This window comes from Schistocerca serialis, chromosome 1 (assembly GCF_023864345.2).
Source record: "Schistocerca serialis cubense isolate TAMUIC-IGC-003099 chromosome 1, iqSchSeri2.2, whole genome shotgun sequence".
NCBI lineage: Eukaryota > Metazoa > Arthropoda > Insecta > Orthoptera > Acrididae > Schistocerca > Schistocerca serialis.
In genome coordinates, this window is record NC_064638.1 from 35860700 (window position 1) to 35877175 (window position 16476).

Below are 16476 nucleotides of genomic sequence, written 5' to 3' on the forward strand. Positions count from 1 at the left end.
CAGTAATGATTACCAGTTTGATCAACAATCATGGACACCTTCCAGTTCAATGAGGCAAGGATCTGGAATTTAGAGCTAAAAAATCACAAAATTGAATCAATAGTTCTGGGAAAGAAAACAAATGGAGTTAAGGTAAACTGCTTGGATTTTGCAGATTATTTTGCAATACTTCAGAAAACCTGACAGAAGCAGTTATTCAAATAAACCTTCTGGGAAGAATAGCAAACAGAATTGGTCTCAAAACTTCAGCTGAAAGAACAAAATTCATGACAAATATAAATAAAGTTCAAAAATTCATAGAAACACAAATAGGTAAAATAGAGCAAGTAAATAAATTTAAATATCTTGGAGAAACTATACAACAGAATGGAATAGAAAAATCTGCAGTAGATTTAAGAATTAACAAAATGGAAAGAGCATATGGTCTGACCAAAAATATTTACAACAAGAAATTGTATCTAGAAAAACAAAACTGAAACACTACACCACAGTGGTACAAGCAGAATGTTTATATGGATCTGAATGCCTTATGGTGAACTATAAGAGGGACAAAGTAGAGGTACTGGAAAGAAGGATCATTAGAAAAATAATGGATGCAACAAAAACTGCAGGAAGTAATGGCCAAATCAAGATTAACCTTTTGTTGGACATTTATGCCAAATGGATGGAAATAGACTAACAAAACAAATCCTCCTATAGTTCTGTAAGAGGAAATTGACAATAACGTGGATTACAGAAGTAAGGAAAGATCTAGAAAGAAACAACATCAAAGAATCAGAAATAGCAGAAAGAAACTGTTTTAAAAATAAAATACTAAATTTGGAAGGCTTTCAAAGCAGAAGAAATAAAAAATTGGGAACAACACGGACAGAAGAAAGGAAGATACTTCATGGGAAGAAAATGAGGGAATACTGGAAAAATAGGAAACAACAAAAAAGGAAGAAGAGGAACTGAAATTGTCAACATGATCCTAGTTGGTCAATATGATTGAAAAAAAAAAGAATATTTCATTTAGCCCAAAAAAATCTGTAGGTTCTTTATATGGCCTGTGCATAACTGTAGTTCTCACACAAAACTGCCTATAGCAGCTGCCCAACAAGTTCCAAGACTAATTTCATTTTTGGTGTTAGAGCAACATCAGTGCAGTAACTGTGGCAGCTGCTTGCACTAACTATTGTAAATAAAAGGTGTGCAGTAAATCAGTGAGTTGTGAACAGGCAGTGTTAATAGTGAACATGCAGCTGCAGTGTGTCAACATAGTTGTGTCACAAACTGCAATGGAGAAACATGTCTAAATCAATATTCAAGATATTCTCCAGAATATTTTGAAGAAAAGAAAAGTGTATGCAAAGTTTGTCCCACACACCTTGACTCACATGCATTATTTTTCGGAAAAAATTATCATGAATGATAAGACTTGATGTTATTGATACCAACATAACACAAAATGAAAAAGTGCACACATTCACATGAAAGATTAATGCTTTGACAACATAACCAACATTATTTGACCACTCTTATCCATTGTATTTTTTTAGCTTACTAGGACTTACAAACAATGTCAGTCGTTCTATACTTCTGAGGATATTACACATTCACATTCTCTGAAGCAACAGGACAAAGAAAATACTTTGCTTTCCACTACCCTTCACAAATTTATTTAACAAGGCATGAACCCATAAGCATTTAAGAAAGACCCAAATGATATTTTATAATGTTTTTTACAATCTCAGAAACAGATCTTTTAGAAAATAAACAGCAACCATTAAAACAAAACTAATTGAACACATCAATAAATAAATTTTGTTTCCAAGGAGAGACTGCTGAAGTGCTTTTCAATCTTGAAATCGCTGCATTGATGACACAAATTGTGTCACAGGAGAATTTGATCCAAATAAAAGCTGAAACATAATTCCAAAATGATAATAAGTCTTCAAATGCATATCTATAGCCAGTGTATTGTGGCTGTATAAGGCTTACTCTAAAAGAATTAAAAAGCAAATGCAGACTACTGCTTTTCCAAATAGTTGTCCCCATATTTTCTCAGAGTACCTGCCTTCAAATTTCACATCCTGGTACAATCTTTCAAACTAATTAGAAAAGTCTTCACAATTGGCATTCTTGCATGGATTATTGGGCTGTTGAATGAATGTAAACTTTGGCTGATTCTCCTCTATGGCACTTTGTGCACTTGTAGTGAAGAAAGAGGACACAACTGTGTACTTTCATTACTGTTCTTTAATGAGCACTATTGCACGAGAACCAGACCCTGACTGTTAATTTCTCTCGAGGTCAAACTGCTATAGCAAACTTTATGATACAAGTATCATGCCTAAATTTTCCTACCTTTCAGTTTATGAATAATTTCGGAATAAAGGAGACAACTCACTGAAAGGCAGAAGTGCAGCACTGTCAACAGGCACACAAATAAAAGGTATGGAGCTTACTTTTTCTAGCTGTAGGAAAAACATGCACATAGACAAACACACACACATGCCTATCTCCCTACATTGTGCTCAATTCACTGCCAGCTCTTTTTCAAACAAGTCTCAGTTTGTTGTACTTTGTGGGGAAGCCGCTTTCTTGGAGAGAGGTCAGTTTTGAAACTTTGCAGCAACTGGTTTGACAATTAACAAAAATTATCTTAATGTTCTCACCATAAAAAATTGTTTATTCAGCTGTTTTTAATAACTGCCTCTCAGATCACAGGTTTATGCCTGGCGATCTCAGAGTTTTGCCTAACCTTTTCTTTAAAACAAAAGTCCTAAATGAATATTTCACATTCACTTGGCAATCCAAGTAGTACAGTTTGAGCCAAGCTCTTCACAAGACCAACAAAACATCTGGCTGAGACTGTCCACTTGGCTCTGGGCCAGAGGACTCTGGTGTTTGTTCACAGAGATACTGTACTGAAAACCACAAATGAAGTTAGCTATTTAACCAATTTTCTTTTGGGCATGCCTCCATGACAGAATTATTTCTTCTTCTGATATTTAGGTTTTGGCTGATAACCTTACAGCCATCTTTAAGGTGAGTTTGTGGTAGAATTTAAACCACTTTACACAATACTGTTGAGCAAACACATATGCTTCAGAGATACCATTGTGGGCAACAAGAGCATCAGTCATAGCCGAAGCTATATGCATCTAAGAGCAAAACAAAGCAAGCAGCAGTCAGCAAATCCACAGGTTGTCAGCCAACATATCAATCCTGTCTGGCAGGAAAACTTCAAGAAATGTGAAGTAAGCTATTTACACCACTTCCTCTAGTCTCTGGATAGAACTGTGAATAGTTTAAAATACCAGACAACAGAAAATTTTTGGTAGCAAGGTAAAATAAAGTACATAGTCTGCTGCCAGCTGTGAGCATCACATGCTCTTCATGTTTATGCAAATATAATTTCCATTAGCTATTGTACAGCCAGTTAATGGAGTGCAGGCTGTAACAGAGCAAAAAAGGACTATCCTGCTTGTTCTTATACCACTCCTGACTTTAATATTATTTTTTCCTCTCATTTGATTCTGTTTTGTTAATATAGTTACTTGAAATATTCAATTTCTTATTTAAGCAGAGATTATTAAAACCTTGGTATTCACTGAGCAGTTTCTCAATTACTGGTAACAGCAGCATAATTAACCCCACCCCCTCTCTTTGTCCATCTTCTCCTCCCCACTCTGTCCATCTGCTCCTCCATCTTCTGTCCATCTGATATTTCATCCTCTGTCTGTCTCCTCTTTCCCCTATAAGTCCTTCTTCTCCTACCCCCTCTACCTCTTCCTCCCCTTCTATGTTCTTCAATCTCTCTCTGTCTAAATCCCCCTCACTCTATCTCTGTCCATATCCCCCTCTTCCATTTCCCTGTCCATCTCCTACTCTTCCCCTCTCTCTGTCCACCTCTTCCTCCTCCATCTCTCAGTCCATCTCCTCCTCTTTACTTATTTCTTTCCAGGCAGTAAGTTACACATGTACCAAGTTTGGTTGAAATCAATTCTGGGGTTTAGGAAAAGCCTTTTACCCATTGCAATTTTTGCCGTGCATTTGTTTACAAGCAGCTCAGTGTTTATGATGTCATACCTCCTGAACTATCAGTTGTACAATGATATAATTTTGTAGGTACATTTAGCAACATATATGGACGCTGCCTGCAAAATGTGTTGTGAATAGAGTTAGTAGAAAACAAGTAATAAATTTAAATGTCATGCTTGAGGCAGCAGTTTGTCATGCACCTCGGTGTTTAAGACATCATATCTCTTGCCTGCTTAACTGAACGGTAACATGTTTGCCTACCATACAGAAGGCCCAGGTTCAATTCCTGGCCAGGCTGGAGATTTTCTCCGCTTGTCCTCATCATCATCTCATCAACAGCGACAGTTAAGTCTGGTGGCCGAACTTCCCCAGATGGGACCTCCCAGTCATAATTTTGCAGGTACATTCAGTGGTATATTTAAATACTGTCTGCAAAGTATGTCATGAATACAGTTAGTAGTAAGGAAGTAATAAACAAAAACATCATGTTTGATGTGGCAGTTTCACTGCATGAATTGTGAAAATGTAGTATGCATTTAACTTTTTTCTGTTCATCGTATTTTGGGAGTTGTCAGCGAGAAAAAGTTTCATAAGTGGTTGAAACTATGTGTAAATTTTGATGCAAATCACTAAGCATTGTGATTCTCAAATACTGGAGGAGTAGAGTCTGATTATTTGAATGTCATGCACGTTTTCACCAATGTGATATCACCAATGTGATATGTGTACCAAGTTTGGTTGAAATTGGTCCAGTTAGTCTCCTAATGAGAGACCAGTTTATTGATACAGTCACTGTAGACTGTCTGACTTTATTGACACAATTGCAACCCTGCTTCTGCTTATATCACTACAGCACCATCAAAGTGAAGTCCTCAACAGTGGTCTTTAAGTTTTGGAAACAAATGAAAATTGGACGGGGCCAAGCTGGTATTAGCACTATAATTTCCTTCATTGTGAGCATGAAGAACCCATCATTGCACATTACTGATGTCAATACAATCATAACCATACAGTTTCCAGTCTTCTACGGATTTCAATTGGAGGCACGTTTACTAAGGTTAGAAGCCTGATTATGCCATACTGTTTCTTCGACACTGGCATACTTACATTATGCACCACCACATTACGAACTTCAATTCAAAGCCTTTCAGCAGCACAGGGTTGAGGCTTGTGTCACTGAAGCAGGAAAGTCTACTGAGTAATATGCATGACATCTAATACCTCAACTGATATTGAGAACAGAATAAAAAATTTGGAGGCATTACTTTCCCGCACACCCTCATACGTACGTCCAGTTTTATAATAGGTGTGGATTAGTGTTTCTGTTCAAAATTTACATGTTACAGAAAATTCTGAAAATTCCATCTCAAATGGTGATTTCCAAAATTCAGTACAATTTTACCTCAGATTTTTCTAATTCCAAAAATGCTGACTTTGATTAAAACCAATTGTCAGTTTGTTAACTATTCAAATCAGAAAATTTCACTTTATTTAAATTTTTTGGTGGTCTTTGTGAATCCCCATGTACATTAAATTAACTTCGTAAAGTATCACCTATTATTTTTATTATTTTCTGGTTATAATTATCTTTCTTAAACAAGCTTACATCACTTTCTACTGCATCTTCGTGTTTTTTTTAATTTTCTTGAGTTTTATGTTAATATTTGAAAGATGCAGGCGTAAGACAAGGAGATGAACTATCCCCACTTCTTTTCAACTGCACCTTGGAAAAGGTCTTTTGAGAGTGGAGAAAGTTGTTAGCCCAAAAAGAAACAAATGAAGAGCAGTTCAGACTTGATCCTAAGAACAAAGGGGTGTACATTGACTGCTTGGCCTTTGTGGATGATCTGGCCATTTTTGCTAACAACATAGCGTCAGCAGTCAAAAAGATCAAGAGGCTGTCAGAAACTGCTGAAAAAGTTAGATCTATATTCAAAAAACAAGATATATAATGAACATCTGTGGTGGACCTGAATGGATGATCACCAGTCTGAGAAAAATCAGATGAGTTAAGAATTTCAGGTATCTCGGTGAAGTCATCCAGGAGAATGGATTAGATGAAGAAGCAATTAAAGTCTCAATGAGGAAGTTAGGACCAGTCATACCAACTGACAAAAAATACCTATAACAAAAAGACTATGAGTATAGGGGCCAAGTTCTGATGTTATAATACAGTTGTAGAACCTGAGGGCTTATATGTATCTGAAAGTTTGACCATGAATAGACAAGGTCAAGCTGAGTGGCTGGAAAAGCAAGAGTGTAGGATATTAAGGAAAATACTAGGTAACAGATGGGTTGATGGACAATGGCGAATGAGAGTAAATGAGGACTTGTACAGCAAGACAGAACCTATCACAGCATACATTAAGAAAAGACAATTGTTATCTCATGAGGATAGAAGTTGACCGACTAACAAAAAGAATATGGAATTTCATCCAACCTAAGAAAACAAGGCTGAGATGGTTTGAAGAACGTGAAAAAGATCTTAGGCAGATTGCTATCTCAGAGAGAGAAATTTCTGATTGTAATAAATTTAGAAGATTGGGGAACACCCACCAAGGTTTTAAAATGGCATCAACGTCCAAAAGACGGAGAGGACCTTTGTCCAAAGAGCATAAACAGGCCTTCCTGGAGGGCTCAGAAGATACTCGCAGGAAGTCAAAGCTGTAACAAGAGCAAGACCTAGACACTAATATGAAATTGATTGTTACCATGCAGTCCATAGAGACTCAGCTTGAAAGAAATAAAAAAATGAAGATAATACCTCTGTATTTCAACATTTTATGGTTTTTGATATTACTCTCATCTACAAATAGCCAAGATGCACAGCAGTACCATCAGTCTGTAGTTAGCATTTAAACTGAACAGCCTCTATCTTAGTCAGTTGGCAGCAAGTATCCAAAGTGTAAAATACTTCATGTGAGGGGCTGGTAATAAGCATCCAAAAATGTCAACTTCATTTACTCATTTTGTAAACACTATGTAATTTGGATATCAGTAATATCATGTTGGCAGTCTCAGTTTAGCTATAAATGACAGAATAGTGTGAATTCATGTGTTATTCAATCACTAGAGGACTTCATCATATGTTGCCTATGAATGTAACTCACTAACCTGGTTTGAATATTTAGATTCTTGCTTGTGACAAAGCTGATTATCAAATAGGAACCACAGAGTATAAATAAATATGAAGAGAAAAAAAATTAATTACTGCAATGTGATAACAATTATCTGACATGTCTTTGACAGATGCTTTAACAACTGGAAGACAATCATCTTCAAGAGACTGCAAGACTACTGAAGGCTTAATAGTAGGAGAGGACAGTTACAAGGCTGAGCTTAAATATTATCCATGTGTTGCCACAGTAGCTTAACATACAGTTTTGGTAGCAACAGTGAGAGTTTTTGCTGTCATTGAGCACACCACTCAGTCTCTTTCTCATCCTTTTTGGCAAGCCACTCTTTGAATGGGTCATAAATCAGCCATTCAGGGCATCCTGACTCCTACTTTGCTGACATAAATGAAGTGTTTTATTTTGAAGTGTGACAAGAAACAATAATTCTCCTACACAAGGGGTACAACTTTGCTTCTGCTGTTTGCCGATAGGTGGCGACAACAGTAAGTAGCGGTCGAAATAAACAGATTGCAGACATCAGGCAGTTAGCTTGGACCTTGATCAACATAACCTTATTCAAACATCAGTCGATTTGTGTCTGCATCATAAAGTTGTTCTTGATCGAAAATGTCAGTTGACGAGCCTAATTTTGTGTGAGGTGTTACTGTTTTGTTTCAATATCAAGAAAACAGCAGCTGAGTCTCATCGAATACTCTCAAGTACATATGTTAAGGACACTAGTGAAAGAATGTGTCATGAGTAGTTTCAATGCTTCAAGAATGGTGATTGTAATGTCGTAGACTGGCATAGTGATGGAAGAGAGAATGTTATCGAAGATGTAGAATTGGAGACATTACTGAGTGAAGACTCGCATCAGACTCAAGAAGAATTGGCACAATTAGTGTGAGTGACACAGCAAGCCATTTCAAAACATCTCAAGACCATGGGCATGATTCAGAAAGAAGGATCTTGGGTCCAATGTGAGCTGAAACCAATAGATGCTGAAGAGCGTTTGTGTGTTTGTGAACAGTTGCTTCAAAGGCAAAAACAGAAGGGATTTCGGCATCACATTGTGACCAGGGATGAAAAATGGGTTCATTAAAATAACCCTAAATGCAAAAAATCATGGGGATATCCTGGCCATGCTTCCACATTGACGGCCAAACTGAATATTCATGGCTCCAAGATCATGCTCTGCATTTGGTGGGACCAACTCGACATCGTGTACCATGAGGTGTTAAAATCAAGTAAAACAATCAAAGATGCTTGTTATCAAATGCAGTTAATGTGTTTGAGCAGAGCATTAAAAGGCAAATGGCCGTAATACAGCGAGAGGCACGATCAAGGGATTTTGCAGCACGACAACGCTTGACCCCACATTGCAAAAGAGGTCAAAACATACTTGGAAACATTAAAATGGGAAGTCCTACCCCACCCACCATATTCTCTAGACATTATTCCCTCTGACTATCACCTATGTAGATCAATGGCACATGGCCTGGCTGACCAACACTTCTTATCTCATGAAGAAGTCACAAATTGGATTGATTCGTGGATTGCTTCAAAAGATGAACAATTTTTTTGACGCAGGATTCATACACTGCACAAAAGATGTGAGAAAGAAGTGGCCAGGGTTGGAAAATAATTTTAATGATACATATGTAACCAATTTGTTTCATTAAAGCCTCAAATGTTGGGGAAAAAATTGCGGAAGCAAAGTTGTACACCTAGTAGGATATCAGCATTGAAGTAAATGAAGTTTCTTTTTCCAGTGTGACAAAAAAACCATAATTGTCATATGTAAGTGATCTATAAGTCAGAGATAATTTTTTATCCAAATTTAAGCCTCATCCTGCAGTAAAATAAGCAAGTAATAGTGGCACGAAGTGTGCAGTACCATAAACCCATACTTTCAATTGCTCTCTTCCGCACACATAAAATTACTCCCAGGATAGAAACAGAGTGTACGTGAGATTCTTGCAGGATGTTACTTCCTGAAGGGGGCTGAACCTGTTCTCAGTATTGGAACTACTGTAAAATGTCATTTCCTGATCATCTTTGTGTGCACATCCAGAGGCTGTTGTCTACATGGTTGGGAGATATCATGATGCCACAGAAGCTCTGTGAGTGGCAAAAACCTAACCATGCAGTTCTTGCAGAATAATATGGTACATATTGAACAGACACTGCCATTGTTTTAACACATGGCCTATTTGTCTTACACTTATTTCACAGTTAAGTTGATGCAGTGTTGTTGTTCTAACCAACACAGGTTTCTTGTCTGAAACTCGGCTGTGGACTGATTGTCTCAGGACCAAAAATCGGGCCTTTATATATCATCACAATAATAGCCACTGAAACTATACATTGTTTGATGTTTAAGTTACAGAAATTTACAATTAAAACATAGCTCATTCAATTAACTGAATACATTGGAAAATTCTTCCCTTTTTAATAGTTTCTTCTACTACAAGGGTTAAGCCGAATTATTTGTTTAAATGATGAAATTAACACATATAGTTGTACAAACAATACTTTTGACAAACCTGGTAATTACTTTGGAATTAATTAAGGGCTGGCTTTGCTAATATGTTTTCAAATAGAGCCAAATAAATACTTTAACAATAGTAGTGGTTTTCCTCCAAATGTTTATAATTAGTAAAGAATTAATATTTGTTGAAAAGTCAACAACAGAATTTAAGTTATGAAACAATTACTGATTTCACCCTATAACAAAAGATATTAACTAGGAATAGTCAAAATAAATCAGGCAGTTAATGACATACATAAAACTAAGTGCAAAATTAGATCTGGTGCTACATTCTTTAAAACTTAGGGCTAACCTTTCTGTTTTATGAAAATGCAGATCATACTCCTGTATGTTAGTAATAATTAGTTAAAACTCAAAATGAATTTAAGGAGGCAGATGGCAAAACAAGAGAGGAAGTAAAGATATCTCAGCTTGCTTCATCACACACTTATCTCCTAACGTAACCAAAAACTTTAAAGAAGTCCTCAGTTGACTTATACGCAAGTTCCCCAATCATACTGTAATCTTCAGTAGAGACTTTACTCATCCAACAGTCAATTGGGAAAATTACAGTTATGTTACTGGCAGGTGTGGAAGACATCTTGTGAAATATTTATAAATGCCTTATCTGAATACTACCTGGAAGAGATAGTTCAGAACCCCAGTCATGATGGAAATATGTTGGATCAAAGGGCAACAAATAAGGCCAGATCTCTTCAAGGATGTCCACAAAGAAACTTGTATTGGTCACCATAACATGGTGTGAAGGAGCATGACAGCTGGAGGCATACAGGTACAGATTTGTACCTGCATGCCTCCAGCTGTCATGCTCCTTCACACCGAGAGGGCATTCTGAGCACACTGGTGCACAGAGCATGCGAAATCTCGGACTCTGACAGCCTAGCAACTGAATTGCAGCACTTGTATGCCATGTTCCACATAACAGTTACAACAACTGACAGATAAAATGTGCCTTAAGACCAAAGAAGCCGAGACCGCAGCCTTCCGAGAACGAAGACAAACCAGTTGCGAAGGCAATTATACCATATGTCGAAAACACATTGGCAAAGATCGGCAGAATACTCAGGAAATACAACGTCAAGTGCGTGTTTTGCCCTACATCTAAAACGAAAACATTATTAGGATCAGTCAAGGACAACTTAGGACTCAAGAAACTGGGAGTTTACAGCATCCCTTGCCAGTGCAGGAAAATGTATATAGGCCAGACCATCCGGAAAACTAGGAGAGATGTAGTGAACATAAACACTACTCAGGCAACGCACAGCTGACCAAATCCACAGTGGCAGAGCACTGCATCTCACATGGACATGACATGAACTACAATGGCACAGAGGTGTCAGATCAATCTATCACCTTCTGGGACTGTATCCTTAAAGAGGCAGTGGAGATCCGGCTGCATGATGAACTAATTAATAAAGACAGCAGTTTCAAGTTAAGCAAGGCCTGGGATCCAGCTTTGAGTATGATTAAAACATAATGACAATCTACACGGAAATCCGCTCCTGTCAGGACACCTGAAGAAGAAGAAGCATTGTCACCATGACGGCAGAGTTCTGCAAGCAGCCATGGCCGCAGAAGGACTGCGGTCCATGATCCATCGTGGGGCGCCACGCTTCCCCCACCACCCAAAGCCACCCTTCCCCCCACCACCAGCCACAGACCGCTCAGAAGCACCCAGACAGAGGCTGTGGGAGAGGGGTGGAGATTACATAAAGTCGACATCCATCAGAGATCAATCAGACACCAAGAACACCTGAAGATGGTGAGAAGCTGGCTTGCTGAAATATCGCGCATTTTGGACAATCCTATCTGGCAGAATACCCGAGAAATTTTCAAGGTTTGTGCATGCCAGGAAAACCTCAGATCAAGATCCTGAGTTCTTTAAAGAATGGTTTACATGATATTCAGCTGTATGCATGACTGGTAAAATAATGGGGAAGTGCAATCAGTCTACATAGGAGATTCTATACTAATCACTCATGTGTCCAGTTCTAGAATATTGCTTAAGTGTGTGAGATCTGTACCAAATAGGACTAACAGGAGATATTGAAAATACACAAAGAAGGGCAGCAGAGGTTTGTTTGATCCATGGGAGAGTGTCACAGATATACTGAAGAAACTGAACTGGCAGATTCTTGAAGACAAATGTAAACTATCCTGAGAAAGTTTATTAACAAAGTTTCAGGAACTGGTTTTAAATGATGACTCCATGAATATACAACAACCCCTACATATTGCTCTCATTAGGATTGTGAGGATAAGATTAGAATAATTACAGCAAACACAGAGGCATTCAAACAATCATTCTTCCTACACTTCATACAGGAATGGAGTGGGAAGGAACACTAATAACTGATACCATGGGACGTAGCCTCTGCCATGCACTACATAGTGGTTTGCAGAATATAGACGTAGATGTAGATGTTTGACAACCCTTTATAAGCTACTAATTGTCATGGTAAATCTGCAAACTGGCATTTGTACTCAACTTTTGCTCATAAGTCCAAGTTTAACAATATCAATAAAGCAGTACATTTTCCACAATTGCTGCTGAAAGTGGGTAAAATAAACTTATGGCATGGGTGCTTCAACCATTGATATTTGTGGCCTTAAACTTTTCTATTTCAATTCTTAAAAAATCAAGAAAGTTGATGTAAGACCACATGATAAATATTAACTTTCAAGTTGTTTAGTTTATGAGATATTTGTACTTATATTTTATTGCCAAATTTGACCAATATTCGGGGTCAAATATCTGAAAATGGTGTTCAATCAATTTTTTTTCTTACTGGTTCCATTAGAAAGAGCAGATTTTTATCTCCTGGACACTTGTTTTGCTTGAGAGTATCCTCCGTTTAAGGGATGATATTTAGCTTCAAACATAAGCAATTGTGACATGTCAAACATGTATTTTATGTAAATGGATGCGTGAAAATTAATTTATTTTTAAGGTTACATAAACAGGGAACTTGCATTGTCCATGGTGGCTTTGCTACTACCAGTTCAGAAAAATTGGTAATAGTTCTGATACTATCTATTTAAAAAAATTGGTAACACCATTGCCAAAGGGACACGCCTGATAGCCATAACCAAACAGCCATGGGTGGGTCTCTCTGAACAAGCTTCCAAGCCTGAATTGGGTTGTTCTGCAATATTCACAAGCCTGTTCCAGGGTTTCTTATCATGTTCCCAAGTCTGCTGTGCATGGGGCAGAAATGTTGGTGCTAATATGCTGCTCTGGTAACCTGCAATAGTCTTTTCTATCTGGCCAATAGAATGAATGTGCAGGGTCCTTGGGATGCATGGATTCTATTAGCACATCACTCTGTTCAAGTGATAACCCACCATTTATTGTCATAAATACAGGCTATATATTCTTCAGGTTGGAGATTCAAACCCTTTTCTCCAAAGCAGCTTGTGACATTATGGTTGGCATTAGCTGTAAATGATGCCATATCATTTGAAACTTTGCTGATATAAAGTTATTTTTCATCAGATGGCACAAATTGGCGACTGTTTCCTGTCCAAGGAATGATTTTGCCATTTTCAAATCTTTCCTTTGAAGAAACTGGATAATTTTTTTTCTTCTTCTTTTTTTCCCCATCCATTTCAGTTACACTGATATTCGATTTTACAGTACAGTGGTTACCAGTTTCGGGCCGACACACCCATTCTCAAACCGCACACCTTGTTATCCAGTTTCCTCAGTACTGAACAGGTGCTTGGCATGATACCACAGATCAGCAACTTTCTTCTTAAGCCATTCTTGCAATTCCAGCTTCCACCTTTTCCTTCACATTCTCTTCACAAAATGTGAATAAGTCAAATGGTGTCAAAAATTGGTTTCCCTGCGGCAGCTGAATGGTGGCACCTGCTGCCAAATTGTTTTGCTGTTCCACGGCATAGTGATTTACCATCACTTGTCCTGAAGAAGTTCCATTCAGTTTTGCTACCAAAATAATTTTCATGATTATACAGGGCGAGTCACTAACTATTGCCATCAAGAATAGCTCCAAAAGTATGATAGGTGCTGAAAAGTTTGTGGGACAAAAGTTGCATGGGACAATGGGAGCCATAATATGATGCCGGTTTTTTGTTGCTAGGTGGGTTCACTTGAGAGATATGATGGTCATCTTCGTTTTTTTTTCTAAATGGAATGCTGAAGTTTGATACTTATTTTCTGATAGCAGCTATCAAGATGAATCCAATGATGTGTAAGAGTAAGGTCAACAAGGTCACAAAGGTGGCATGAACGTACATGTACAGAAGGTGTTGGAAGTGATGACTATTGATGTCAATGCAAGGCTGCAATCTTTTTATCATGAATTGAGTGGTATTTCATATCACATTGGCACTTATCGAAGCACATGCTCTGACAATTCTCTCTCACATATCTTCAGGCATAGTTGGAATGTCTTTATAAACAATGTCTTTTACAAATCCCCACAAGAAAAGATCCAGAGGCGACAAGTCTGGTGAATGAGCCGGCCATGAGACATCTCCTCCATGTCCAATTTAATGATTTGGGAACTGTCTATCGTCTCTGCAACTCATTTCTAGCCATCCGCAAAAAATGTGCTGGACACCCATTGTGTTGATACCACATTATGTTCCTTGTTCCTAAGGGTATTTCTTCCAATAACAGACCTAATGTTTCTTGCAGGAATGTGACATACTTCCTACCATTAAGATTTCCTTTGATGCAATAGGGGCCTATAATTCTGTCCTACAGTATCCCACACCATACATTCACCGACCACGGTTTTTGGTGTGGAACTAGCCACAGCCAAATGGATTTTTAGTTGCCAAATAATGCATGTAATGCATATTAACATTTCCATGGTTCATGAATATAGCCTCATCAGTAAATAAAATCAAATTAATACATGTGTCATCTCTCTGAATCTGAAGTTGAGCCCATCAGCAGAATTCAATGCGATGGATACAATCTGTACCCCTTAACTCTGGGCGGAGACTGATATGGTAAGGATGATATTTATGGTGATGCAGAAGATAAACAATACTACTCTGACTCATGCCTGATTCCCTTGCAATCTGCAGTAAACTAGCACAGGATCTCGAAACACAGTGGCAAGAGTACCATATTCCGTTTCCTTGTTAGTAACTTTCCTTTGCCAGATATGTTTCCAACACATTAAAGACCCAGTGGTTCTCAATTTATCATACACATATTTAACTGTACAATGTGTAGGGTGAGTACATTGAGGATACCTTTCAGTGTATAAGTCTCTAGCTCCCAATTTCATTGGCATTCTCCGTAAATGAGAAGCATATCGACTTGTTCTTCGAAGGAATACATCATTCACAATCACTTGATTTGATGATACTAGTCTTACCATTCAATTAGTGTTGTATTGCAAAACTGTCAAATGGTGTTTACATATCAGTGGCACGTTAGATGGATATGCCGTGTTTGGAGAATATTTACTATTTGCATGATATACGAGAGAGAATTGTCAGAGCATGTGCTTCATTAAGAGCCGAAGTGATAAGGAATACCACTCAATCTATAATAAGAAAATTGCAGCACTGCTCTGATACCAATGGTCATCACTTCCAACACCTTCTGTAAATGGACGTTCATGCCATCTTTGAGACCTTTGTTGACCTTCAGAGACCTTACTGTTACACATCATTGGATTCGTCTCGATAGCCACTATCAGAAAGTAAGTATCAAACTTTAGCATTCCATTTAGAAAAAAAATGAAGTTGACCCTCATATCTCTGAAGCGACCCCACCTAGCAACAAAAAACCAATGTCATATCATGCCCCCATTGTCCCATGCAACATTTTTCCCACAAAATTTTCAACTACTATCATAATTTCAGTGATATTCTAGGTGGCAATAGTTAGTGACTCACCCTGTATAAGTTGATGAAGTTCTTGAAATTTTTCTCCTGGCCAGCAGAAAAGGCATATGCTCAAATGTTGGATATCTTCAGCACCTCTGCAATAAACTACAGATGGGTGTAAAGTGGCCTGGTGATTTTCCCAGCGGAGGGATTGCACGGCATCTGGCACCCAATAGCTCCCATTTTCAGATTGACTTTGATCATTTACTAATGGTGTCTATGATGCTTCAGGATGTAGTGATGGCATGAAATGTTCCATATTTTTCCTGTCAATTCTGTAGTAAAATCCTCAGTTGCCACGTGCTTTGTGTCGAATGTTTCTCTCTCAGTGTGGACCTACTGCTTGCATTCAATAATACATTCAGGATCATCATTCTTGACCACATCTGTCAAAAATATTTCCATTGCTTCTTCACAAGAGCACTTTTCACAATGATGGAGCTTGCAGTCTTTCATTTCTAAGCTACAGATAGTTTTTTTTAGTAGGCATTTTAATCTTCTTGGATTGGATTTCTGTGTAACATTAGCTTGACATTCTGATGTGTCGTACATCCATAAACTACATGTGTTCCAAAGGAGCAAATAGGCACACATCATTTTGGACAGAATTTACAGAATTTTGAGAATCCAATTTCAGGCCCATTGTAGTCTCAATAGATTATAAATAGTTCTTTCAGTTTGCAAAGTAGGAGTCATTTCTACTTCTTGATCTTCTGTCCTTCAATTATAACTGAAACATAATCTTTGACCCCTGGACACATGCTACTATACTGATCATTTTCATAAAATTGTAGGACTTTTGGCTTTATTTGGTCCAAAATTATTTCTCCTAACTTCCTTTCAAGCATTGCTGGAATTCCCTTTCCTTTTTTTAAAATTTATAGCACTAAGGCATGGCCCTTTGTCGAT

The 16476-nt window shown here is 37.8% G+C and overlaps 1 protein-coding gene across 2 annotated transcripts in view; it reads right to left on the reverse strand.

Moving 5' to 3' along the window:
• Positions 1–1646: 1646 nt before the first annotated feature.
• The window catches only part of LOC126461210 (uncharacterized), a 168190-nt gene continuing 153360 nt past the window's right edge, over positions 1647–16476 (reverse strand). For both annotated transcript variants that reach the window (XM_050095978.1, XM_050095979.1), the window contains one exon: positions 1647–1901. In XM_050095978.1, coding sequence (XP_049951935.1) covers positions 1836–1901 — 66 coding nt within the window. In that variant the 3' untranslated portion in view covers positions 1647–1835. The remainder of the gene's footprint in view (positions 1902–16476) is intronic.